This window comes from Tursiops truncatus, chromosome 6 (genome assembly GCF_011762595.2).
Source record: "Tursiops truncatus isolate mTurTru1 chromosome 6, mTurTru1.mat.Y, whole genome shotgun sequence".
Taxonomy (NCBI): Eukaryota; Metazoa; Chordata; class Mammalia; order Artiodactyla; family Delphinidae; genus Tursiops; species Tursiops truncatus.
In genome coordinates, this window is record NC_047039.1 from 106,021,109 (window position 1) to 106,048,926 (window position 27,818).

The window sequence follows — 27,818 nt, forward strand, 5'->3', positions numbered from 1 at the left end:
TCTATGCAGATGCTCTCTCCCATTATATGTGGGGCAGGTGCACAGCATGTTGAAAGACAGCTAATTAGGATTTGCTGAAAGATATGCAAAAACTGTGGGCCTATAACAAAGCCAAGTTCATTGTTAAACAATGTTTTACTTTGTTTATATGATTTGTCTAAATCTTAGGGATACTGAAATGAATGTTGTAGTTATAAGTAGATTCCAAATAGGGTTGTTGTTTTTTAACTTTGTAATGCTGTGATAACCAAGGAGCCTAGATGTAAAACCTCTGAAAATGTCCCAGTGTATGTTTTGGATTAAAAACAACAATGTTCAATTTTTAAATGATTGTTTTCCCAAGTTTCAGTTTGAAGATATCAAGATCTTTTGATAACCACACAGTTTGATTCATTCTGGCTCTTGTAAATTCAGGTTCACGAAGATGTTTATAGGTGCCTACAGGAGTGGGTGTTATGACTGGCAGCCATCATAACAGAAGGTGTGACTTTGGCAGGTTAGTAAGCTAGGGAACAGTGAGGTAGGTAGGATGAGGGATAAAATAGTAATTTGAATATAAAGTAAAAAAATAAATAGAAATATTCAAATTAAAAATAATCTTGGAAACTGGGTGTTATTCATAATCATGACTGTTTAATAGAGAAAGAAATCCAGTCACTTTTCCAACTATAGTTATGAAAATGACTTCAGTGTTGATAAATACCTTCTCAACGTTGCCTAACTGTGAAGTGCTCTAGTACTTTTCATCCAAAGGAATATGAAATTTGTGTTGATTTACTTACGATTTTATTTATTTATTTTTACTAATGATTTTAGAAGTAAGAGTTATTATTCATCACAAGGGGAGAATGTTATACCAGCTGAAAATACATACTTATAATTATTTTTATATGTGTCCACTACTATTGAGTTTAAGGGCTGCTTCCTACTGGTATGGTGGTGTTATATACATATTAGGTACGTATAAAAGAGCTATAGATGGGTGATTACTTTGTGTCCTTTGCATTTCTTCCTGACTAATTTCCTTCTTCTATCTTCCTTATAGTCTATTTCCTTGTGTATTAGTCATTGAGCATCTTTTCTTGTTTGCCACACTGTTCAGGGGAGTGTAATAACTTTGACTATGTATGTTGGTTTACTATTACAGAACCTCACCAATGTCCATAAGGAAAAGATCAATATGTATAAGTACAAGGGGAAAACTAGAAACCCGGAAGAACCTTGAAGGTAGATTAAAAAAATAAATTTCCAGGAGAAACATCAATATCTGTAAATACAAAAAAGAAACAACAAATACAAAAATGTGAGCAAAAATTTAGTCTAAAAAGGAGAAACTTAAGGAATTCCCAAACAAATAATATAAAAATGAAACAGAGTCCAAAGTACAAGATAAGATGTTGCTCAGTGAGTCCTTACTTCATTCCAAATGCACAGAAAACTTGGTATGTGGAACTACAAGCATTCTAGGCCATGAGATTCTAGGCTATGAGATTTTAACATCTAACAAAGTGAAGGGAAGAAAATCAAAGATGCTAAATTAAAAATACTAATGTAGCCAATATTTGGCAGTTTCTTCTAGATCTAGAAGAAATAGCAAATACACGTTTGTCTATCTCTAATTACCAGCAATGTGTTGATACCAATTTTATCTGATTTAAGAGAGTTATCTAACTTTTTGGTACCCTAAATTAATTTATTGTCTTAGTATGTTGTGGTTTTCAAACTTTATTTATTTACCTCTGAATAAGCAACAGATATAATTTTAAATTATTGTGAGTTAGTTTTATTACCCAGTTGAAATTATTCTGAAGTATATTTTTAAATGAAAGTGACAGCTTTAAAGTGTTTTGAGGGAGGATATTAAAGTTGTTCATTTGAGTTAAGGCAACCAAGAGCTCTGTCATGCTGTGGGTATAATTCAGGGCATCTAGGAATGAAATCTGTTCTTAAAAAGAATTGATGGTTGTTTTAGGTTAGCATATAAAATCGCAGAGCTGGTGCTCAGTTGAGTACTTGGCAGCTTATAGATGTTACTGTCATGTTAAGTTACACTAGACGCAGAGTGTGCACCACTGTGGATAAACAACAACAGGCACAGACGCAAAAGGCAGACACCAAATACAGACCTGCAAAATGCCAACTTCCTCCCCCCTCTTCCCCAAGATGCCTTGTAACTAGTATGGGGAACCTGCTTTTAAACAGATTTACAGAGGTTAATTGGGCTGGGATATTTTAGATTATGTTACACATTAATGAAAATGCTGATTTTGAGCTGTCATGACTCCACCGCTTTTTATACCATGATAATTACTTTAAAACTTTGTCTTCTGTGTTGTTGAAAACATCTTGGCAGAAAGCCTGTGACCTGATTAAACCTATGAATTGTCAACTGTGATCTATAGTACTCAGATGAGGTTGCTGACTGGGCATCACTTAGGAAGTTCTTGATTTAAAAGCAAAATTAGATTGAGACTACTGTGTCCAGCACTGTATTGCCATGTTGATGGTGTGTTTTCAATACTGTATGTAGTGTCCTGGTTTTATGGTTTGCTGGCAGTTGCTTAACAAATTCATTTAATAATGTATATTTTTAAAGCATAGCTAATTACCCTTATAATGTATGTATTTCTCTTCTCTCCCTGAAATTACATGATGGAAAAGCCCATCTAATCCTGTTTATATTCTAATTTTTGGACATAGCTTGTGAATTAATTATGGGATTTTAAATTCTGTTTTTCCAACTGTATGGAGAAACAAAATAACTACCTTTTGATAAGTTTGTTTTATATCCTTGGAATTATTTTTTTTCTTTCTCGAAATCTTGAATTTTTTACCCCTTTCCATTATTGCTTAAATCATCTAAAACTGGGAAGATTGGCTGTTAGAATATTCTGAGAATCCAGGGTTACTTTTTTCCAAGGATCCAATATGGGATATATTGAGAGAGGGTCATACTAGAAATTTCACAGAAGTAAGAATTTTCATACTTACTTATGCTTATTGATAAAATGTGAGCAATGAAATTCTCAGAATGAATTGTAGTGCACTGATGTTGTTTGATCATTTACTCAAATAAATAAAATACTCACACTGTTTGTCCTGTTTCTCGCTTCTTCTCTCTCTGTCTCTCTCTCTCTTCCTTGAAGGTCTCAGCATCAGAGGAGCCCAGGAGGAGGACCCTCCCGATCCCCAGCTAATGAGACTGGACAATATGCTTTTGGCAGAAGGGGTTTCAGGTCCTGAGAAAGGTGGGGGATCGGCGGCAGCAGCTGCAGCCGCGGCAGCCTCTGGAGGTTCTTCAGATAACTCTATTGAACACTCAGATTACAGAGCCAAATTGACCCAGATCAGACAAATCTATCACACAGAACTGGAGAAATATGAACAGGTCAGCAGCCGCCACTCTCATAGTCCTACACAAACCCTCTATTGCTCTTCTGACAGACTGCGCTAACTAATTCTGAGGGCTGTGAGGGGTAGGTGTTAACAGAAAGAGCAGAATAAATAAGGTCAATGCAAAAATCCAAGTGAATTGTTGGATTCATGAAATGAAGTCCCTTTGCAATTTTAGAGGTGAAGCTAAACCTGTTTTATCCCATCAATTTGTTTTACTCATTCCTCACATTTACATGCCCTTACTACCACACCTGCAGCCATCCTTCCCCTCTAACCTCACTGCTTGGTGCTCGTCAAAGCTCTATATCATTAACAATTATGCACTGGCCTCATTCATAGCTATTATAACAACTTTTAAAGGGAAGCATTGCATAGTGAGCTCTGCCTGCTATGCGGTGAGCTACAGAATCCTCCTAGGAATTAATTCTTCAGGATTATGCCAGGCTAAAGGGAAGGAGCTAACTTCACAAAGTGAGCAGGTTCTGGCCTTTCTCTTTGAGGAGACCTCGCAAGATAATTACAGGTTTCCTGGGGCAGGGAACACTAGGCATTGTGTGCTAAATTCCTGATTAGAAAGTATGGATTAAAAATGCTATTCTCAGCAATTATATTAACTATACTTATTTGAATCTAAGATATCTTTGATTTTAAGCCGTATCATGGTGTTATGTACCACCACCAAGAAAAAATTAACTGCCCAATTGAAGTATAACATGCCATTGATAGTAAAATGCTTCCAAACTTCAGAGATGTTAAAATGTGGGGAAAAATAAGTAAGTCTTAGATTCAGTGAGACAAGGTAAAATGTTGGTGGTTCATTTTAAACATATTTTAGTTGTTCGTTTAAAAACCTGCTTAGTTTGAGGAATTCTCACTGAAAGGTAATTTAAAAAAATTATTATGGAAATGTTTAAATGTGCCCAAAATAAAGAGAATATTAAGCTGAATGGTATGAAATTAACAAGTTTTTATGTCATAAACAGTTGTGTATTAGCATTTTTATAGAGTTCAACCTAAAATAAGGAACTGCCTAGATACTCATCATCCAGGTAAATAGTTATCAACATTCTGTCAATCTTATTTTGTCTATCTCCCCTTGCCCCCACTCTTTTTTTGGGGGGGGTAGAGTATTTTAAAATAAGTCCTAGGCATCATGTCATTTCACCCATAAATACTTCACTATGTAGTCAGGCATTTATTAAAGTCCAAACACCTTAGTGTGATGCCCTGGTCAGTTTTGATATTGATTTTTCTTCTAAGTTCCCTGTAAAGTTTCAGTTGTATATGTTATTATTTTCATTGCCTTCTCTAATATTCTGGATATGGTATTATTAAAAAAATGCTGGATTCTGTCCCAGAGGTGAGTGTGTTTTGAGGAATGGTAGAAAGATTTATGTAGCTTTATGTTAAAATACAATATAAATTAATATTATAAGACGTTATCTTTTTTCTGAGTAGGCTTTCTGGGATCTCATACTGTATCTCTAGTCTCATTCATAGGAATAATTTTTGGTAGAAGATATGCAAATAAGAATTTTGGAAAAGTGGTCTTGTGTATATATATGAAAAAAATTGGGCTTTCTGATTTGACATATGAATAATTGAGAGTAAACAAAATAAGTCATGGTTGAAAAGGTTGCCCTGAGCATAAACAGTAGAAAACAACTCTAATTTGTAGTATAACCCTAATTGCATAACTTTATGTTAAATACATCTGTACGTACTTACTAAATAAATACTATGAGTCACCTTGCATGGAAAGATCTATAGTATTAGGGGTCAAATGGCTCATCTTTTTAGCTGAGAAATTAAGGTGATTCCTTACTATCTTCTGCCATGTTTCTTCACACCAGCCTCCTTATTTTCTCCCTTTAGCCCTGTTGGAAGTTGGGTGAATCTGGCGTCAGTCATTTTCACCAAGGTTTTTGTTTTGTTTTGTTTGCTTTAAAAATACACATGTGCATACAAGTTCTTCATAGACTAATCTACAGTATGTATTTTTGTTTTAAATATCAAAGATTTAAAATGTAATCATGAGTCTTATTTCTAGATATGTTCAGTAGCCTAATAAAAAACCACTGAATGTATATTTCCTTTCTCATTTTTAACACTTTCAGAAGGAAAAATATAGATAACATGAAATCTTTGCAGTATTACGGACAAATAAAGTATCATGACTAGTTGGCTGATTCAACAGAAATTTAGTTTACAATTTTTCTCCTGTAGGTTCTGAATTGTTTTAGAAAGAACATAGCAGCATTTAGTTCTCTTGAGCTGTCTTTGAAGCTGGCTTTTATTGCTCTTCTGTCTGTAGTTCCTAAGTTTGTTCAGATCAGTGAGTTGACATAAGATGGTCTTTTCTTTTCATATTTTTGGGATACAGGGCTTTATCTGAAATAGAACTTTCAGGGATATACTTTGGAGTTACTAGAAGGGCTACGAAGAACTGAGATGAAGGGGTGGCATTTCTAAACTAGATGGTGGCATTATTACATTTTACAGATGAGAAAATGAGACTTAGGTGAAGTAATTTGTCCAGTGTCACACATCTAGTTAGTGTCAGAATCAGGTTTTGAAATCAGTTTCTGACAATATGCCTTCTTTTTCCATTGAATTATGCTGCTACTTATGTATGTTAAAGAATAAAATACAACCAAATTTTAAAGATCTTTTTAGCTTCATTCAGCGATTCATGAATTGAACAGCATCTCATCTAGCTCATAGAAAGGAGCTCCCAGGAGCTGTACGAAATGAAAGACTCTTACAGGCAGACAAGAGTGGGATGAGGAAGTGATACTAGCAAAAAGAGGGTCCGTTGTGGCAAGGTCGCCTTCCCTTAGGTCCTGGCAGAGTCTGTCAGGCAGATGACCTCATGGGTGCTGGCCCAGTAGTTCCAGATTGACTGGTTTAAGATTACATTCCTTAGGAGACGCTGAAACTTGGGGCATAGCAAAAGTGACTCCCTTTTGGGTCTCTTACCTTGTTTTTAACGATTACAGTTTGCGAATAATTCAGATAACGTTCTGATTTTTCTCTTATTTGCCCATGTTGGATTGCATTGGGGATAGGATCAGAGTAGAGATAGAAAAATAAACAACTATTTTAATCACTTTACAGACATTATATTTTTCCTCCTAAAAGTACATGAATATGGGTACTTTGAGTGACAGAATGCTTATTTGTAAATAGGAAGAACATATATGTTAAGGCAGAGGCTTTGTCAGAAAATTGTGTTGAGTCTTTTACTAAAAGAAATAAACAATATTGGAATTTTAGAGCTGTTCACTCCACTGTGTTTTGCAATGAAGCTGTAATGAAAATGTATCTGAAGCCTGTTTAGATTTAGATTGCCATAAAATTAACAAACACCGCCACTGCAGTAAATTAAAGTACCTTATAAACGCAGCCACATTTACAAAGCTAAGCAGACTAGAGCTACAGTTAGAGCAAAATTAAATCCAAGCTGCAAGGCTCAGCTTTCTGTGTATGTTTTAGGAATGGTACTGTTTTTTAAAATCCTGTCCTTCTTTTTTTCTCCAGAAAATGTCCTTTGATCATGTGTTTACATTACATAGGCTCAGATGTAATGCTTCTTAATGAGAACCATCTAGATTCACTTATAAATGCTTTTGAAATATTAGGCATAGAATATATATTAAAGTAAGATTCTTGAATATTACTATCACCTAAAAGGAAAACCAAAACTTACTTTTGTTGATCCTGACGACCAAGAGGAATGTGATAATTTTTCAAAGCTTGCAACAACTGTGTTGTAATGCTTTTGTCTTGGTTGCACTGCCTTCCTCTTTAGCTGGGAGGAAGACCTGGTTGCTTGTCTTCTTGTTGATTAGCTACAAGTTTTTTGTTTTAAAAGGAGGAAAACAAATTTTTTTTATTTTGTACACATGGGATCCCCATATAAGACCCAAAGGCAGCCAGACAATGGAGGCTTATATGGCATCCTGAACTATGGGATGGGACTAGCTACAAGTTTTGAAAAATGTTTTTACTGTATCTTTCAAATATGCTCTTATGATTAAAGGCCCGACTATTAGAATAGGTGAATTCCTAATGAACTTGAGCCAAGGGTCCTGGGAAGTCTGTTTTAAAGAATTGAGGGTCTTGTTTCCTCTGCCTCTCTACCAAAGGGAAATGGATACATTGGTTTTTGCAAATGAAATTTGACTTAGAGATTTGTTCTCAGTTAAAAAAGAAAAGATATATATCATGCCTTATGCGGCTCTCCCACTTTGCTTGTTCCAGAAGAAGTGCTTGTACACAAGCAATTCATTTCATAATTTACAGCTGCTATAACAGAGATGACATATTGAAAGCTATCTCCTATAATTATATTGAAATACATTTTTGCTGAAGGCAAAAGTGTTGTAAGGGTCCCAACCCTCCCCCAACCATCTGGGAACCTGCTTTCTGAGTTCGCAGATGTCTTTTGAATTCACCTCAAATCAGGTAAAGCACTGGAGCCACGCATGTACACTCAGTGTGCTCAAGACCAATTAGGTACTGTTTAGCTAATAGAGGACTTTCAGATTACAGGGGATTGCAGGGGGAATGGAGAATGAGTGTGCAACCTAAACCACTTAAAGGCATCATGGCCTTGTGCTTTTTGAGGCTCTCAACATTGTGTGTTTATATTTGCTGTCAAGATCTCCTTTGCTTGTAAAGAATTTTTTTTAATCAGGTTTTAAAATGCTGATGTTATTACATTAGACATTGTGTAACCCACAAACTCCTAATCCCATTTTGCTATTTTCTTAATAGCAAAAAAAAAAAAAAAAAAAAAATCAGGAAAGGTAAAAGGGTACTACCTGATGTAAACTTTATGTTTATTTTTTCCAAACAAGACTTTGTCATTCATTGCTCCAAGAGAAGGGTTTTACTTCTTGTCAGCTTTCACGCTGCATCTTTTCCTTGGCTGGAAGGAGTGTTTGAGTGTTCCCTTTTTTCCTCCAAGTTTCTAGTCTATTGGCTCTTTGTACCAAATGTATCTTTGACCACAAACTTGATTAATGACATGAATTGTTTTATGTTTGAATACTTTTCTTTTTTTTTCAATTTCTTTGGAAGCAGTGTTTGTATTTATTCTGGCAATGGGAAGACACAACTATATTAGGTAATCAGAGTAGGGACTTACTTGCAGAATGACACACACAATATGAATTTCATAAAATTGTCATTTCTATTTTCAACAATAACTCCCATTTATTAAGTGTTAATTGTGTTCCAGACTCTTCAAAGAACTTAACATGTATTATATAATATAATCCTTACAAAACCCTCATGAGATAGGTCCATAAACCACGTGATTACGTTGAGACTTGTTGAGGTACGATAGAATCTAAAAAAGAGTGGTTATATGTATATGTATAACTGATTCACTTTACTGTACAGCAGAAACTAATACAACATTGTAAACCAACTATACTCCGATTAAAAAAAAAGATAGATATTTCATCTTTGCAGCTGTTTCTTAGGCATATTGGTCTCATTCTAGTTGGCTTAGAAAGTATCTTTCAATTTGACTCTTATCCTAAAACAAGAATAATTTGTTGATTTAATAAGCATTACATAAATACAAAATCTGTAATACTGGACTAGAGTTACTTGCAAGGTTATAAAGACATCTAGAAAATGGATGCTTGCAAATTAGAGAATCATCAGCTTTTAATAGAGATTTATTCTTTCTTTGAAGAGTGGATTTTTAGCATAGAGAGTGTTATGATCTGTTGTCTGCAATCAGCTTCTCTAGATGGTTACAAAAGGCCAGTTCAGTTTTTAGATTTGATCATGAACCATTTTAAAACTTCCTCAAAAATAAGTGCTTGCTCACCGTCTGGTTTTACATTTTTATGTTCAGTGATGTGAACTTACAGGCAAGAAAGGGGTTGAATCTTGAATTCACCACCGAAAAAAGCATCACCACAAAACAAACAAAACCCTGAAAACTAATTTTGAGTGTAAATCCAAATACATGTAGATATCGAGGATATAGTTTTACTAGCTAACAAATATCATTAACAACATTATAAAAAATCCATATATTTCAAATCCTCCATTATATTACTTGGTTTGTGTTTTTAAGGAGAAAGGAACAAATGGCAAGGAGAGAAAGGCTCATAATAAGAATTGGTTGAAAATATTTTTTATCAGATGAACCATTCCACACTTTATGTTGACTTTATGTTATTACAATGTATGTTTTAAACAAAACATACATTTTTGTTACATTGTAAACAGAAATTATCTAGGATGTAAAACAATGCATCCTAGATAATTTTCAACAGCTGGATTAAGAGAAAAAGAGGTTTTTGCCATTACTCGTTATTCAGAAAATTCAAGGAATCAAAACTCTTCTTTCCTAAATCTCCCAATTGACCAAGTTGTTTCTACATTTGTATTGTGGACATTGACCAGAAAATTCTTAACTGACAATTTTACTTGGAAAAATAATAAGGCAATGAAAATTTTTTCCAATGTCTATTTTAATAATATAGTCTTGTAGGTATGACAGAGGATATGATAAATGTTTGAAGTGAGCATCTTACATTTTAAACAGCATTGATGCTAGTGTGTGGTTGGGTGGCCCTTCAAAACAACTCTGCAATCATTTGATCATTCTTACTGCACTTATATGTTTAAAAAATGTATATCTTTTAAGGATCTGGAGATGAGGCAGTACTATGCTCTGCTCTGAAACTGGTACACATGATGCTGTAAATGAGGCTGTAATTTACTTTCAGTGGTATAAAGGAAAAAAATCACTTTACCTAAAGTGTATGCATCTTTCTTAAGGGTGTACCCGGATTTTAATTATCTAAATGTAAATACTTAACGAATTTTACTTAGAGTAATGAGCTAAAGTGCACACTACATAAATGAGATGTTCTAATTAATCATGTGTGAACTACTGGTTTAAAGAAAAGCTATGTGAATTCTGTGAATGTTGGGCTATTGCCAAATTGCTAATCAGCATTTGCATTCATAGATGACTTCACTTAATAAGTTGTGAGACATTCAGCAAATGTTTTAGGAAATTATGAGTTTTTAGATGCAGAAACTTTTTGCTTTTAACACTTTTTTTCACACAAGCCTGTGGCTGCTTCTTAGAAACGATAGGCAAACATTCATTCTGAAGAGATTAAAATATAGCCAGAGAAAAACTGAGAGCCAGAGGAAAGCTGAAACAAACAAAAACCAAAAAAAAACCCTCAGGTATCACACAGGAATCTTGAATTATTTATCAAGACATACACTCTGTCATAGATATATGTTACCATAATGTTTGAGCTAGGTTTGTAGGAATTAGCATTATTACATGTGCAAATTAGAAATACTCCAGTACAGCTAGTTCTCAAACGTTTTGGTCTTAGGACTTGAATTCATTTTTTTTTTTTAATTTATTTATTTAATTTATTTGTTTTTGGCTGCGTTGGGTCTTCGTTGCTGCACGCGGGCTTTCTCTAGTTGCAGAGAGCAGGGGCTACTCTTCATTGCGGTGCACGGGCTTTCCACTGCAGTGGCTTCTCTTGTTGCAGAGCATGGACTCTAGGCATGCGGGCTTCAGTAGTTGTGGCTTGCGGGCTCTAGAGCACAGGCTCAGTAGTTGTGGTGCACGGGCTTAGTTGCTCCACGGCATGTGGGATCTTCCTGGACCAGGGCTTGAACCCATGTCCCCTGCATTGGCAGGCGGTTTCTTAACCACTGCGCCACCAGGGAAGCCCATGACTTGAATTCTTAAAAATTATTGGAGACCCCCTAAGAGCTTTCGTTCAGTGCGTTGTTATCTATCAACATTTATTATAATAGAAGTTAAAACTGAGAAAAAAATAAAAGTATGTATTTAAGAAACAATGATAAACTATTATCTATTCACTATAATATTTTTAAAAGCCTGTGTTTGCCAAAAAAACCTCAACATTTAGTGAGAAGAATGGCACTGCTTTTACATTTTTGCAAAACTTTTTAATGTTGGGCTTAAAAGAAGTCACCTGGATTGTTATATGTGCTTCTACGGTCAGTCTCCTGTCTTGTGGTTGAAGTATATGAAGAACACCTGGCCTCACACAAAGATGTCATTGGAAAAGGGAGGAGTGTATTAATAGCCTTTCTGATAATTATGGATACTTTCCTCTGATATTATACCAAAACTTGACAAGTTGTATTGTCTTAAAGGTTAGTTATAATGAATCTGAAATCATATCAACGTTTTGTACTCCCTTCCTTTAAAATCCTTTAAAATTCCTTTAAAGGAATTCCTTAAAAAAAAAATCCTTTAAATTCCTTTAAACTTGGTCTAGTGTGCACTTTGAATGGATCTTCTACCTATGCATTTTTTTGTAACATAATGCTTTGATCATTTGGAAAATATTGTTTCACTGAATTATGTACATCTTCTAATGTTAACACTTGGCATTATATAATATCAAAATATCATATTTACTAATATCAACACCAAATTATTCAGAAAGTCTGCTAGGAAACTATCAAGCTCAAGGTAGTGGATGCAAGTTTTCCAAAATTATAATTTTCACTTGAAAAGTCAAATTTCATCATTGGCACAACTGTTGTCGGCTGTTTTCCTTGATGTGACAGGCTTGCTTGGTTCATTTTTGAGAAAATATCTGCAAAATACCCAAGTCTGAATAATTATAATTTGTTGACTTCGCTTTCAAATAAAAATGGTGTTCCCTGAAAAAGACAGCATCGGCTCACAACTTAAACTATCGCACAAGTGTTTTTTCTCAAGACAACCATCCTTCTATAAGCAATTGAAGTGCTTTTGGTGTGTTTACCGTTTTATCACACAGAATATTAAAGTCGTAGTCAAGGATTGAGATGTAATAAAATGAATGATTTCTCTTGCTTCATCAAGGACATTCCTAAGTGAAACTGCCTTTTTTTTGTGGGTTTGTGTGAATGCATGGTGATGAAGAATAAAAAAGAAACATCAGAGATTACTAAGTATACTGTTTCCCAAAGAGTTTTTCTTACTTAGTACATTGGTCCACAAGATGCTGTAGAGCTGTGCTGTCCAATACGGTTGCCACTAGTCATATGTAGCTATTGAGCCCTTGAAATCTAGCTAATCTGGACCGAGATGTGCTGTAAATGTAAATATATACTGGTTTTCAAAGTGTATGAAAAAAAGAATGTAACATATCTCATTAACAGTTATCTAAAGATCTTGATTATGTGTTGAAATGTTAATATTTTTCATATATTGGGTTAAATAAAATATGTTAAAATTAATTTCACCTGATTCTTATTTTTTAATGTGGCTACTAGAAAAATTTTACATTTCATATGAGAAAAATAAAACACATTCAGAAAATAATCAGTGCAGTAGAAAAAACATTAAATGACCCCCCATACTTTTTTTCATATGTGGCTCACAATGTATTTCTTTTAGACAGCACTGCTCTAGAGAAAAGAGGTTTTGTGACCAAATTTATTTGGGAAAAGTTGGATATACCATTCTCCTTTGAAGATTTATGATGCATATTGGCATACTGGAAGTACTGAGGAATCCTGCCCCCACACCCCTCAAAAAAAAAAAAAGCATTTAAAATTTTGGTTAGCCCCATATTTCCCAAACATACTGTATTAACATTTTTTGGAATTAGCTGTAGAAGTGTCTATCAGAACTTGCTGATTCCAGTTTGCTGTTCTAGTTTACTTTCCTTCATTTTACTAATAAGAAAACTGAGGGCTAGTGTTTATTAAATTATGTAATTTGAAATTATATGAACATCTCTTTAGGGAAAGTATTGTACAAGAAAAAAAGATCTGTACATATATTTCTTGACAGGGTGACCACCTATTTTCAGCTTGGCACAAAATAGTTTAAGTTGACAATATAGTGGGGAAAATCTTAAATTTACTTTTTTCTTTATTATGGTTTCCTTAAAGATGGAAAGAACTTCCGATTTTAGAGCTGCAAAGTTCCTTAATGTTTTACTGTGCCATAACCTAGGACAGTAATTCTTAGCCTTTTAAAATTATAGACTGGCTGAGAATCTGAAACGAAAACAAACAAAAACCCCACAGATTGTCTCCTCGGGAAAGACAGATGTGCACACAACTTGAATAAGATTTCATGGAGTCATGGACATTCTAAACCTATCCATGGACTGCAGGTTAAAAATCCTTCACTTACAAAGGTTCAGGGATAATGTATTTACAGATATTAATCAACATTACTCTTGAATTATAATACAAAACCCCACCAAGCCATAGATGTTTATTGGATGCATACTGTGTGTGTTGCACAAATCTATACTCTGAAGAACCCCAGAGTCACCACTCACAAGGAACTTTAAAATTCTTAAGACTTAAACATATTTTAAAAAAAACTTTGGTAAGCCAGACTCATTTTACCTCACCTTAGAAATATTTATATAAAAGCTCCATAAAAGCTTAAAGTAACTGAAACAGCCAGTGTACTTAAAAGGTTAGTTAGTTCTCTAATGAGCAGTTAGAAAAACCATCATGTGCTGTATGTTCGGGATATCTGTAGGGAAGTGGACATTATTATATCTTCAGAATGCATCTTGCCATGATCAATGATTGTTCTGTCTGCTCACCCTACTAGAGGCATCTGTGCAGTAAGGTGCAGAATCTCCTGTCTTTTTTTTTAAACAAAAATGCCAGAAGATGTTCTTTTTATCCAGAGATACAGACAGATGCTTTATTTACCAAGGCAATACTGGATTTCTTTGTAGGCCCAGTTATGTGGTTTTATAGATCTAAATATAGGTGGGCTGAAAGAGACAGGGACTGAGGATTGTTAACTAAAAAGTTTGAGACCCAAATCTGATCCTTATTTTCCTGCTGCCCCTCCCCTGAGGAGCTGAGCTGCTTTACCCATGTTTTAGGAATGGCATATATCCACAAATAAGGCCCACACCACAGCTAAATTATACTAGGACATTGGCATGGTATCAGAGGCCCTTTACATGCTAGTGCAAATCTGAATTCCCTCTTCTCCTTTACATATTCTCTCTGTCCCTGTGGACTTGCTATATACCATGATTTCCAGGATATTTTCTTGTGCCTGAAATTCCTCTTGATTTCCACCTTTATTCCACCTTTCAAAAATCTTACCCATCCTTTAAAGCCCTAATGTCACTTTTCCCATGAAGTGATCTCTGCTTCCAGATGAGAATATTTCCTCCTTGGAACTTAGGAAGCACTTACTCATATTTTCCTGTGATACTTTACATGGTCTGCTTTGTTTAAGAATTCGTTTTTTATATATTTTATTGCACTGAAAGTCAGGTCCACATCTTGCTCATTTATGTGTCCTTAATCGCTCTTGGAGGAGTTTGAACTTCATAGTGTTTCAGTAGACATTTGTGGAATAAATGTAAAACCCCAAAGAAAATAGGAGGTACTTAGTATTAACAATTAACATATATTTGTACTTACATATAGCAGTTGGTAGAGAGCATCCTCCAGTGGGAAAACCTCATCTTGGAACAGGGACACCACAAGGGTGGTGGGAAGGGCAGTTGAGTGCTGTGCTTCCCTTGCATGCCTGGCCATTCATAGTTTCAGAATTCTTGCGCCCCATCTAACTATCACTGCCATTTCACAAGTGTCTTAGTTTTCATTTTACCCTACCTACTGCATAATGCCATTGGCAACTGCAAATGAGGTAGAAATTCAGATGAGTTAATGTCTGGGTGTGATAATACAAAATACCAGATTCCTAAGGAGTGATTTTTTTCCCCTTACAGGCATGTAATGAATTCACTACACACGTGATGAACCTTCTCCGAGAGCAGAGTAGAACACGTCCCATTTCCCCAAAAGAGATTGAAAGAATGGTGGGCATCATCCATCGAAAATTTAGTTCCATTCAGATGCAGCTCAAACAAAGCACTTGTGAAGCAGTTATGATTTTAAGATCAAGGTTCCTTGATGCCAGGTATGTGAGGCCACAAATCTATTGCATGGCTTTTTGAAATTTTTATTTTCACTCTTTGTGTATTATTTTCTGTAATCCTGGCCAATTGGTCTTAGATTCTTCTTTAATTTGGCTATAAGAGCTCTTCTCTACATTGGACAGGTAATTCACCTCATGGTGCCTGCACTGTCAAGCCTCTTCTTGTCTGGGGGTGGTAGTGCTATTAGCTGCCAATTTGGTGACTCAGGAAACAAATAGGATTAGTGCCACTACTAATGACTTAGTAATACATAGCCTTTCTTTCAGTTCTGATGCTAAAACTTATATTTAAGGATAATGTTCAGTATGTAACTTTGTTTTAATGCAGGTTTGTTTTCTAAGAACTTCCTGATGTTACGTTGCTTGTGCATATTAGAAAAAAAGTACTTGGAGATACTGATATTCCTAAGAAGGAAGTGGTATTATAGTTACCACAAAACCCCAAACTCTGTTTTTCCAAATCAAGAAGAAAGCCTGTGAGTTTCCCCTCTCAGGATACATATTTCCCTTTTATCTGAAGCTGTCACCAAGTTTCACAGGAATTAGGTAATAAATTGTATATGGTGTGTTAGACCTACTAGGTGACATAACAGAGGAACTGTCAAGTTCCTACTATATGCTGCCTCTGCAGAGATGCCTCTTGGGCATTGCTAAAGCTTGCAATCAATCTTCAACGGTGGAAAGGGGTTTCTATTTTGTTTTGTTTTCTCTCCCTTGGAATCTCACAGAGGTGATGATTATCGTCCAAATTTTACAATATTAAAGAAAATAGGTTAGCATCTCAACTGGAAAACAAGATGTGAGGAACAATCTTCATGCCAGAGCTCTTCCTTAGAGCCGAATAAGGAAACATATGCCACCTGATTATACTCCCGTTCTCCTGGTTAAGCCAAGCCCCGTATCGCCTTTGGTTCCTCCTTCTTCCGTACTGAATTAGTCATTAGAACTCACCAGTGCTTTGTTTTCAACATTTCTCGTTCTAGCTCTTTTTTTCCTTCCATACTTGCACTGCTCAGTTCACGTTCATCCTTTTGTACCTAGACTACCACAGTAACTTCCCACTATTCTCCCTGCTTCCCGTCTTACTCTTCTCCCACTCATCCTCCATGGCCCTCTTATGATGACCTAATTGCTTTACTTAAAAACCATAGCAGCTTTTCTTTTTTTTTTTTTTGCGGTAAGCGGGCCTCTCACTGTTGCGGCCCTTCCCGTTGCGGGGCACAGGCTCCGGACGCGCAGGCTCAGCGGCCATGGCTCACGGGCCCAGCCGCTCTGCGGCATGTGGGATCCTCCCGGACCGGGGCACGCACCCTCGTCTCCTGCATCGGCAGGCGGACTCTCAGCCACTGCACCACCAGGGAACCCCATAGCAGCTTTTCAATGCTGGGTAACTCACATGCACACTACTTAACCTGGCATTTGAGGCCTTATGTGACCTGCCCCCGCCCAAATTACTTTTTTGTTGTTGTTAAGATTTAAGTTTTATTTTATATTTTTCCTATTTAACCAAGGTCACTATGGAAACGTTGTAAAATGTATAGAATAGAAAGAAGGACGAGGGATAAAAGACAATCACTTTTTTACTACCCAATGGAAAAAAAAAGTCACTGTGAACGTTTTAGTATATTTCTTTCTGGTTTGCGGTACTTTTTTTTTTTTTAAATGTTCTTTGTGATGGTACAATATGCATAATTTGGTTTGCTTTTTAAAAAATTTACCATGGGGCTTCCTTGGTGGCGCAGTGGTTGAGAGTCCGCCTGCCGCTGCAGGGGACACGGGTTCGTGCCCCGGTCCCGGAGGATCCCACATGCCGCGGAGCGGCTGGGCCCGTGAGCCATGGCCGCTGAGCCTGCGCGTTCGGAGCATGTGCTCTGCAATGGGAGAGGCCACAACAGTGAGAGGCCCGCGAACTGCAAGAAAACAAAAAAATTTACCATGAATAGGTAAACATTTTTCATATAGTATAAACTCCTATTTTAAATGTTAATTGCTGAAGTCTACCGGATGGATATATGATAAATAATTAACTTAGCCATTTCTTCATTTTTGAGCATTTAGTTGTCCCTATTAATTTCCATGATAACTTCTTCCTTCCTTCCAATTCCTTTCTTCTTTCCTTCTACAAATATTTATTTGTGCTGAGGCTATAAAGGTAAACAGGATAGGTTAACATACTCGCCCCAATTGAGTTTACATTCTACTTGGGGAAACAGACAATAAACAAGTAAACAAATATGCTGTAGTATTCTGTTCAATAATGTAATGAAATGTGATAGAATGGTAAGTGCCATGAGGAAAAATAAAAGCAAGGTAAAGGGAGAGAAAATGATGGAGGGAAGGTACTATTTTAGACAGATTTTTATTGGAATTAGTCTTCCAGTGAAAATCTTTATGCATTCAACCTTTTTGATCTTTAGAATTATTTCCTAAGGATTAATTCTCAGAAATGGTATTATTAGATCAAAATGTGAACATTTTTAGTGCTCTTAATATATCACTAAATTGTTCTTTCCTGTGTTTAATCCAAAATGCGATACCTCTTGGTCTCATCTGTCTCCTCTGGCGAGAATTCTTCTCTTCTGCCTAACCACCTCTTCCACCACCACCCCTCAACCTCCACCTCCAGCCTTCCACAGCAAACCCTGTTCTCCCAACCATTTCCCCAACTTGGTCACCAGTAATGAATTGTCGTCTGTGAGGGTGTGTAGCACGGAGCCTGGAACAGAGCTGGTGCTCATGTTGGTTGCATTAGTGAGACCTTGCTCAGCCTTTCAGGCCTGGCCTAAATGCTCCCTTTTTAGGAAGCCAACTTTAAGCACTCCACTGGACTCGTCCTTGCCGTCTCTTAAACACTGATACTATGTTTATACAATTTTCCAGACCGAACTTCATGCAGACTGCCTTTATTGCAGTTTTTCAGGATCATTTCTTCTCTTCCCGAGTAAGTCACATCGTCATTGAAAGCAATGGCCAACCAAGTCTTACACGTTTAGATTCCCCACAATTCCAGCAAGTGTCTTACACATAGTAGGCTGCAGAAAAATAATTTGTTGACTAACCAGATGAATGAATATTTCCACTTACTACTTATAATAGCTCAAAGAGTTAAGGAAGTAGCATCAGAAAACAAAAAACATTTTTAAATTGTCAACGTTGAGCATTTTAATTAAAAGCATTACATAACAAAGATATTTAAAAGTACTTTCTTCAGAAAGGAATCTTTTCTAATACAATTGCTATCCTTATTTCTGCGGATACTTTCCCATTCTTATCAACATGCATGCTCTTTTTTTTAAAAATAACTGCATTCATAATGTATACACCTAAATGATTTATTTTTCTTCCAAGAAGAGAAAGTAAGTTAACAAGCCAGAGTGAGCAGAGCCAGAGTGAGATGGTGGCAGAGCTTGGAGCAGAGCCCCTTCTCCCACAGAGACTGCCATCAGTAATGTTGTGATGCTGATGGGACACAGCCCTGGGACTGATGCACCACTGCACACTGGCCTGAGGCATAGCCATTTAGAGTGTGGTGAACCCTGGGGGGGAATGAAACTTAGGGGAAATGCTTAATGGGCATTTTCTACAGAATGTTTTTCTAAAAAATAAATGAAGTATTAGACCGAGTTCTCTCTTATGCCTTCAAGTGAATGCAAATACTGAGTTTTGCTTCCATCTATTCTTGTAGTGCCTCTTAGCAAGCCCTCTACACTGAGAAGGCACGGTTTTTCTGCTCTAGGCAAACATGCTCATTCAGATATATGATTCCCTTGCTCTCTCTGGCTTTTTGTAAAGCCATACTCACATTTTCTTGGTAATTGGACAAGCCGAAGTATGTACTGGTACAGAACAGTTAGGAATAAATTTGTGTAGGTCCCTCTACTCTTCTAGTAGAAGTGCTGTAGTTTGGATGCAGCCAGACTGCCTGGGGTAAGGTATTCTGTTCCGCCCATAAATTTGTTCTCTGAGGTTTTTTGATGTTTTCTAAAACCACTCCTAGGTAAAGTCGATAAATGAGCCAAACTTATTTCTGCTTTCCCAATATGTTTCTGCTCATTCCCCCTTTTGTAAGTCCTCATTTTCCAAAGAAATGCCCTTGTGTGATCTGCTCCACTGTACCCGGTCTTGCTGCTGGATTTCATGTTTTAGACTGAGTCACAAGCTCACATACTTACATATAACGGAATTGAGGGGAGTGGCTGGATGAGGGGCAGTGAGGATTAGAGCAGATGGGTACATATCTGAGGGGACAGCCATCACTTAGCTTTAGCCTGTGGTTGCCTTCTGATGATGTGGGCCTGGTGTGGCTGATCTTCCAATTTTTCATAAGAAGCCAGAAACTTAGATTTTTATGCTCATTATTGTGTTGTCTCAACAAACATTATCTGTGGGCCAGGTAATTATCTGTAAGTTTGACAGTTTCAGTATCTATTCTAGACCTTTTCTATCTTATTCACCCAGCTACCCACTCATCAGACTGTGCCTTTTCAAAGTGCCCCAGGTCAGGGCTTTGTTTTTCTTGTCAAGCAATGCCTGACTCCTGCAAAAATGCTGATTGCTATTCTTGGTGTACTTCTCTTTCATCTGTCTTCCCTCACCACCTCCCCCATCCAGTTCATCATCACATCCTGTTGATTTTAATTCCCAAATAGATCCTGAATCTATTCTTCATCCCTCAGGAAACAATGGTTTAACCTTCCAAAAAATTATTGAAATTAAGAAGTTTCAGGGCTCATAACTTGAGATGTTTTGATCAGACCGAGATTTCTTGCTCCCTTGACTCTCCCTGAATGTTGAAACATAGATCACATACTTAACCTGCCACATTAGTGACATCATTTTAACTAGAAGAATCTCATAGGGTATACACATTTACAACTGCCTACTGACGCTGTCTTTCCTGAGTATAGGATATCACAATTAAGATCATTAAGATTATTTGTAAGGCAATATTAAGAAAATTGTTTGGGGAAAGTGTTTTCCAGTTACTGGAGAATTTAATTTAAAGTGAAATCTGACAGATGCAAATTTTCAGGCTGGAATTCTTTAAAATCTTCAAAATAAAACCCAAATGTAAATGACATTTTTGCTATTTGAAATAAATTGTCAACAAATACTTGATCTTCTGACATTCTGCCACCCCCTCCCAGTAAAAACAAAGAATTTGTCCTCCCCTACTCTTTCCCTGTTAAGCAAACCATACCTCAGTCCAGGCAGTTGGCTGAAGCAGAAAAATCCAGAAATCCTTGATGTATTTTTTTTTCCTTACCTTCCTTCTCTGTCTTCCCCACCCACCCACCCCCCATCCAATTTATTATCAAGTCCTATTGCTTTTGCCTTTCAAATTGACCTTGAATCTTTTTATTTCCATTATTCTCTCCCTATGCCAAGTTACCATCATCTCTCAGTTTGACCACTGTAGTTGTCTCCTTAAATATCTCTACATTTCCTTTCATCCCCTCCTTCAGCTATTCTCAGTAGTCAAAATAATCTTTTTAAAATGTAAAACTTAAAACCTTTAATACTTCCGACTGCACTTAAAATAAAATTCAGAAATCTATATGGGGTCCACTAAGCCTGTGTAATCTGGCCCTTGTCCATCCTTCCAGACTCATCTCACATATTCCCTGTTTTTACTGTGCTCCAGCCTCCTCTAGCACTTTGGACTTTCCGAGCTTTTTTCCTGTTTGAAGACCATTCCCTCTGCTCATTCCTCTTCCTTCTACTCTTTGTCTGACTAAGTTATACACATTCTCCAGGCCTCAGATTAAATGTCACTCTTCCAAGGAAACCTTTCCTGACTCCATAATCTGTGTTAGGTTTCCTTCTTAGACACTTTCATTATACATTATACTTTTCCTTCATGATACTGGACATAGTTACTGTAATTTATAATTATTAATTTCTGTGTTGCTTGTCTAATGTTTTTCTTTCCCCTAACTCTCTACTCTCTCTCTTAACCCTCTAATCCCCTGTGAGCTCCCTAATAGACCTTCTCTGTTTTGTTCCAACTGGATCCTCACTGAGTATCTAGAACACATTAGATCCTCAATAAGTATTTGTTGAACAAATTAAAGGATGAAGTTAATTGTGCTTCACATTCTAGTATTTTTCTTAGTTATCCTACATCTTCACGTGAGTTGGATAGTTCTTTGGAGGATGCAAAGAGTATAATTTACAACATCATGGTGATTAATTACACCCTAAGAATGTTTAAAAACAGAAAGCGAACTTTTTTGTGTGATCCTAAGTAGTACATCCCTCTTTGGTTAATGTTGATTATAACGACAATTCTCTTTTTGGTTCTTTCATAGACGAAAAAGGCGTAACTTCAGTAAACAGGCCACAGAAATCTTGAATGAATACTTTTACTCACACCTCAGCAACCCCTACCCCAGTGAAGAAGCCAAAGAGGAGCTGGCCAAGAAATGCAGCATCACAGTGTCACAGGTGCAACAGGACTCCATGGGTCTGTCTTGTTTCCCCGTTGATTATAGGAACCCTATTTCCTCTTCAGGGCATTCTTATCAAATTTCATATCCAAATGTTTCATCATCAAAGGAGATATAAAGAAAATATAGATATTTCCACATTTTTATGCGAGCTTTTAAAGCTTAGATAATTTCTTTTAATCCTAAATGTCAAGGAGTCTAGATAATCACCTGCTGCCCTAGTGGAAATCTATAGAAAAAACATAAACATGCCATGGGGAGAGACGTGGTTTTACACTTACGTGACTCTTCAGTATGGCATGTAGTTCTGCTTTCCTGATTTAGATGACTGGTCTAAACTTCCACCAGTGAGAAAGCAATTTATTTGTTGCCAAAAGGAAATTTAATATAGCCCTATGGTGAAAGTTTGAGGAATTCACCAAGTCCTTTCCTGAAAACCATGCTATGATATTTGGGTCTCAAAGATTTCTTTGCTTTCTTGTTATCCATTAAATAGAAGAATTAAGTTCATGCCTATCCCCACTTTTTTTGTTTTTGTTGTTTTAAATGTCTGTTTGTAATAAATTGTGCCCCTGAAGTTAGCTGTCATCTTCTAACAAAAATACACTTAGTTTTAGGCAGATAGACTTGTATTTTAGATTGAGGGTTGGAAACAAATAATTAAACAAGCAACTGTACCTCCTTAAAAAATAAATATATCCTATTGGAATTAGCTCTAGAATATAATTTATTTAATATTCATATTGTTGTTTATAGATTGTCATTTGAATAACATTTCTTCATAGCATGCAAATGTGGTAGTCACCAACCAGTTCTTGGAGTGGCACTTAAGGAAAAGCTGACCCTTTCCAGAAATTTCAGTGGTCCCTAGAGGTCACATGACATAAATTTTAAAGTAGCCTCTAAATAAATACTCCTATATATTTGAAGTTCAAGATTCTAAAGATCCCCTTCACATTCCAGTGAAAGTTTCATATTAGTATTTTATTTTAATTTTATTTTAATTTATTTATTTTTATTGAAGTATAGTTGATTTACAATGTTGTGCCAGTCTCTGCTTTACAGCAAACTAACTCAGGTATACACAGACGTTCTTTTTTTTATATTCTTTTCCATTATGGTTTATCACAGGATATTGAATATAGTTCCCTGTGCTATATAGTAGGACCTTGCTGTTTATCCATGCTATATATAATAGTTGACATCTGCTAATCCCAAACTCCCAGTCCTTCTCTCCCCCACCCACCTCCTCCTTGGCAACCACAAGTCTGTTCACTGTGTCTGTGAGTCTCTTTCTGTTTTGTAGATAGGTTCATTTGTGCCATATTTTAGATCCCACATATAAGTGATATCATATGGTATTTGTCTTTCTCTTTCTTTCTTTCTTTCTTTCTTTCTTTCTTTTTTTTTTTCAGTATTTATTTATTTATTTGGCTGCACCGGGTCTTCCTGGCGGCACTCGGGATCTTCGTTGCCACAGGCAGGGTCTTCGTTGTGGTACTTGGGATCTTTTAGTTGCAGCACATGAACTCTTAGTTGCAGCATGTGGGCTCTAGTTCCCTGACCAGGGCTCGAGCCCGGGGCCCCCTGCATTGGGAGTGCAGAGTCTTAGCCACTGGACCACCAGGGAAGTCCCTGTCTTTCTCTTTCTGATTTACTTCACTTAGTATGATAATCTCTAGTTGCATCCACATTGCTGCAAATGGAATTATTTCATTCTTTTTTATGACTGAGTAGTATTCCATTGTATATATGTAGCACATCTTCTCTATTCATTCGTCAATGGACATTTAGGTGATTTCCATGTTTTGGCTATTGTGAATAGTGCTGCTGTGAACATAGGGGTGTGTGTATATTTTTGAATTATGGTTTTGTCTGGGTATATGCCCAGGAGTGGGATTGCTGGATCATACAGTAATTCTATTTTTAGTTTTCTGAGGAACCTCCACAATGTTTTCCATAGTAGCTGCATCATATCAGTATTTTAAGTCATTGTTATTTAAGGGAATATGGTCTGGGTTTGAGAAAATTTTTAGCTCTTATTTTGGCATTACTTTCCATAGAACCTCCAGAGCAATCTTAGATTTATAATTAAGATTTCATTTAATAGTTATTGTCACTCCCTTATGATATAGTGGCATGCCTTGATTCCTTTTGCTCAGTTCGAAATGGAATATAATTGATTTGGGCTACCAGTTTATGAAGACATATACTATATAAAACATTACTACCACAAGCACCTACTACTGTATAGCACTGGGAACTATATTAAATATCTTGTAATAACCTATAATGGAAAAGAATCTGAAAAAGAACATATAAATCAACTATACTTCAATTAATACAAAAACCATAGATCAGAAAAAAAAATCACTATCTGGGCTATGTAGTACTCACTGCCACTTGAAATACTAAGGAACAGTATAATATGCTGGGTCAGATAGGGAAGATGAAATTTAAAGTATATTCACTTCAAGTGGATGTTTTCTGGTGTGAGCATTTCCCCTGAACATTAGTGAAAGCATTGGGCTTGTACTGAACACCAGCTGATGATGCCAAGTCTAGTTTTCCTCCTCTCACAAGAGCTCTCTGACTTAGAACTCAGATATTTGTGGGTCCAGTTTAAACTAAGGTGTTTCATGCTTCCACTCCTTTTCTTGCTTTTCTTTTTTACTTCTATAACATATTCACCATTGGAGAATAACACAGATTATATACATTTTTTGAAAATCAATATAATCCTAGTTTTTCACTGGGTGTACTAGCATCTTGTGTGTGTGAAGTAGGATTTCTTAACACATGCTTGTGTAATGAGTGAGAGAAGTTTCCTTCTGACTATTCTGAACTAGGGAGGCTTTGCTGTACTTCTAAAATTGGCTAGGATCCCATTTACAGATTTTTAAAAAATAGTTAATTACTATGTTCATTTCACTGGTTTTCTATAGAAAAATAGCTTTGTTCGTTTTGGAAATATTTTAGTAATTGCTTGAGATAGAAATAATATAGACATAGACATATTTCTCTGTCTAAAAAGCAGACTTTATGACCTTCTTTTCTCCCAGATCAGCTTTTCAAGTGGAGAATTTCAGCAATCAGTGGAAGATTCAATGTAAATTGTGACAATTTCCTCTCCTTTGTACCTTTTTAATGCTTAAAAATGTTATTTCCACTCAACCATTCCCTTTTCCCCCACATCTCTGACATGAAAGCAATAGTGAAAATTTTCACTATTGAAGACATCAGTTGCTAGCCTTTTTTATTTTTTGCCACACTGTGCAGCATGCGGGGTCTCAGTTCCCTGACCAGGGATCGAACCTGTGCCCCCTGCAGTGGAAGTGCAGAGTCCTAACCACTGGACCTCCAGGGAAGTCCAGTTGCTAGCCTTTTAAATTAGTATCTTTTTTTTGCTTTTTAATTTTATTTATTGATTTGAATTTTATTTTATTATTTTTCTACAGCAGGCTCTTATTAGTTATCCATTTTATACATATTGGTGTATATATGTAAATCCCAATCTCCCAGTTCATCCCACCACCACCACCACTACCCGTTTCCCCCCTTTAATTAGTATCCTTTTGTTTAAGTTGTTTAGAAGTGAAAGCAGAGAATATTCCAGACCTGACAGGTGAACTAATTTCTAAATAGAAAAAGCAGTGTTTTAAATATACATCATACTAAAATACAATAAAATTTAGAATTCAGAAGTTGTTCATGGGACTTCCCTGGTGGCGCAGTGGTTAAGAATCCACCTGCGAAAGCAGGGGACACAGGTTCGAGCCCTGGTCCAGGAAGATCCCACATGCTGCGGAGCAACTAAGCCTGTGCTACACGACTACTGAGCCTGCCCTCTAGAGCCCACGAGCCACAACTACTGAGCCCACGTGCCACAACTACTGAAGCCCACGTGCCTAGAGCCCATGCTCCGCAACAAGAGAAGCCACTGCAATGAGAAGCCTGCGCACCGCAACGAAGAACAGCCCCTGCTCGCCACTACTAGAGAAAGTCTGCATGCAGCGGAGACGCACTGCAGCCAAAAATAAATAAATAAATTTATTTTTTAAAAAAAGAAACTGCTGAGAAAAAGAATAATTAAAAAAAAAAAGTTGTTCCTATACAAAGCTAACTTTAAAACATTGAAACCTCGAGAGGAACCAAGATGGCGGAGTATAAGGATGTGCTCTCACTCCCTCTTGCGAGAACACCAGAATCACAGCTAGCTGCTGGACAATCATTGACAGGAAGACACTGCAACTCACCAAAAAAGATACCCCACATCCAAAGACAAAGGAGGAGCCATAATGAGATGGTAGGAGGGGTGCAATCACAGTAAAATCAAATCCCATAACTGCTGTGACTCACAGACTGGAGAACACTTGGACCACAGAAGTCCACCAACTGGACTGAAGGTTCTGAGCGTCAGGCGTCCCAACCTGGGGGTCTGGCAACGGGAGAAGGAATTCCTAGAGAAACAGACTTTGAAGCCTAGTGGAAATTGATTGCAGGACTTTGACAGGACTGGAAGAAACAGAGACTCCACTCTTGGAGGGCACACACGAAGTAGTGTGTGCATTGGGACCCAGGAGAAGGAGCAGTGACCCCAGGGGAGACTGAACCAGACCTACCTGCTAGTGTTGGAGGGTCTCCTGCAGAGGCAGGGGGTGGCTGTGTCTCACCTTGGGGACAAGGAAACTGGCAGCAGAAGTACTGGGAGGTACTCCGTGGCGTGAGCCCTCTCAGAGTCTGTCATTAGCCTCACCAAAGAGCCCAGGTAGGCTCCAGTTTTGGGTTGCCTCAGGCCAAACAACCAACAGGGAGGGTACCTAGCCCCACCCATCAGCAGACAAGTGGATTAAAGTTTTACTGAGCTCTACCCACCAGAACAACAGTCAGCTCTACCCACCACCAGTCCCTCCCATCAGGAAACTTACACAAGCCTCTTAGATAGCTTCATCCACCAGAGGGCAGACAGAAGAAGCAAGAAGAGCTACAATCCTGCAGCCTGTGGAACAAAAACCACATTCACAGAAAGATAGACAAGATGAAAAGGCAAAGGGCTATGTACCAGATGAAGGAACAAGATAAAACCCCACAAAAACAACTAAATGAAGTGGAGATAGGCAACCTTCCAGAAAAAGAATTCAGAATAATGATAGTGAAGATGATCCAGGACCTCGGAAAAAGAATGGAGGCAAAGATCGAGAAGATGCAAGAAATGTTTAACAAAGACCTAGAAGAATTAAAGAACAAACAAACAGAAATGAACAATACACTAACTGAAATGATAACTACACTAGAAGGAATCGATAGCAGAATAATTGAGGCAGAAGAACGGATAAGTGACCTGGAAGACAGAATGGTGGAATTCACTGCTGTGGAACAGAATAAAGAAAAAAGAATGAAAAGAAATGAAGACAGCCTAAGAGACCCATGGGACATTAAACGCAACAACATTCGCATTATAGGGGTCCCAGAAAGAGAAGAGAGAGAGAAAGGACCAGAGAAAATATTGGAAGACGTTATAGTCGAAAACTTCCCTAACATTGGAAAGGAAATAGCCGCCCAAGTCCAGGAAGTGCAGGGAGTCCCATACAGGATAATCCCAAGGAGAAACACGCCGAGACACATACTAATCAATTTGGCAAAAATTAAAGACAAAGAAAAATTATTGAAAGCAGCAAGGGAAAAATGACAAATAACATACAAGGGAACTCCCATAAGGTTAACAGGTGATTTCTCAGCAGAAACTCTACAAGCCAGAAAGGAATGGCATGATATACTTAAAGTGATGAAAGGGAAGAACCTACAACCAAGATTACTCTACCCGGCAAGGATCTCTTTCGGATTGGATGGAGAAATCAAAAGCTTTACAGACAAACCAAAGCTCAGAGAATTCAGCACCACCAAACGAGCTCTACAACAAATGCTAAAGGAACTTCTCTAAGTGGGAAACACAAGAGAAGAAAAGAACCTAGGAAAACAAACCCAAAACAATTAAGAAAATAGTCATA

At 37.0% G+C, this 27,818-nt stretch overlaps 1 protein-coding gene across 7 annotated transcripts in view; it reads left to right on the forward strand.

Moving 5' to 3' along the window:
* Window positions 1–27,818, forward strand: part of PBX3 (PBX homeobox 3) — a 227,915-nt gene that overhangs the window by 163,721 nt on the left and 36,376 nt on the right. For 6 of the 7 annotated variants that reach the window (XM_073806605.1, XM_073806607.1, XM_019949224.3 and 3 more), the window contains 3 exons: window positions 3,147–3,388; window positions 15,153–15,343; window positions 21,673–21,808. In XM_073806605.1, the coding sequence (XP_073662706.1) occupies window positions 3,147–3,388; window positions 15,153–15,343; window positions 21,673–21,808 (569 nt within the window). Of the gene's footprint in view, window positions 1–1,142; window positions 1,228–3,146; window positions 3,389–15,152; window positions 15,344–21,672; window positions 21,809–27,818 lie in introns of those variants that run through there. The other variant, XM_019949226.3, reaches the window with a different exon arrangement.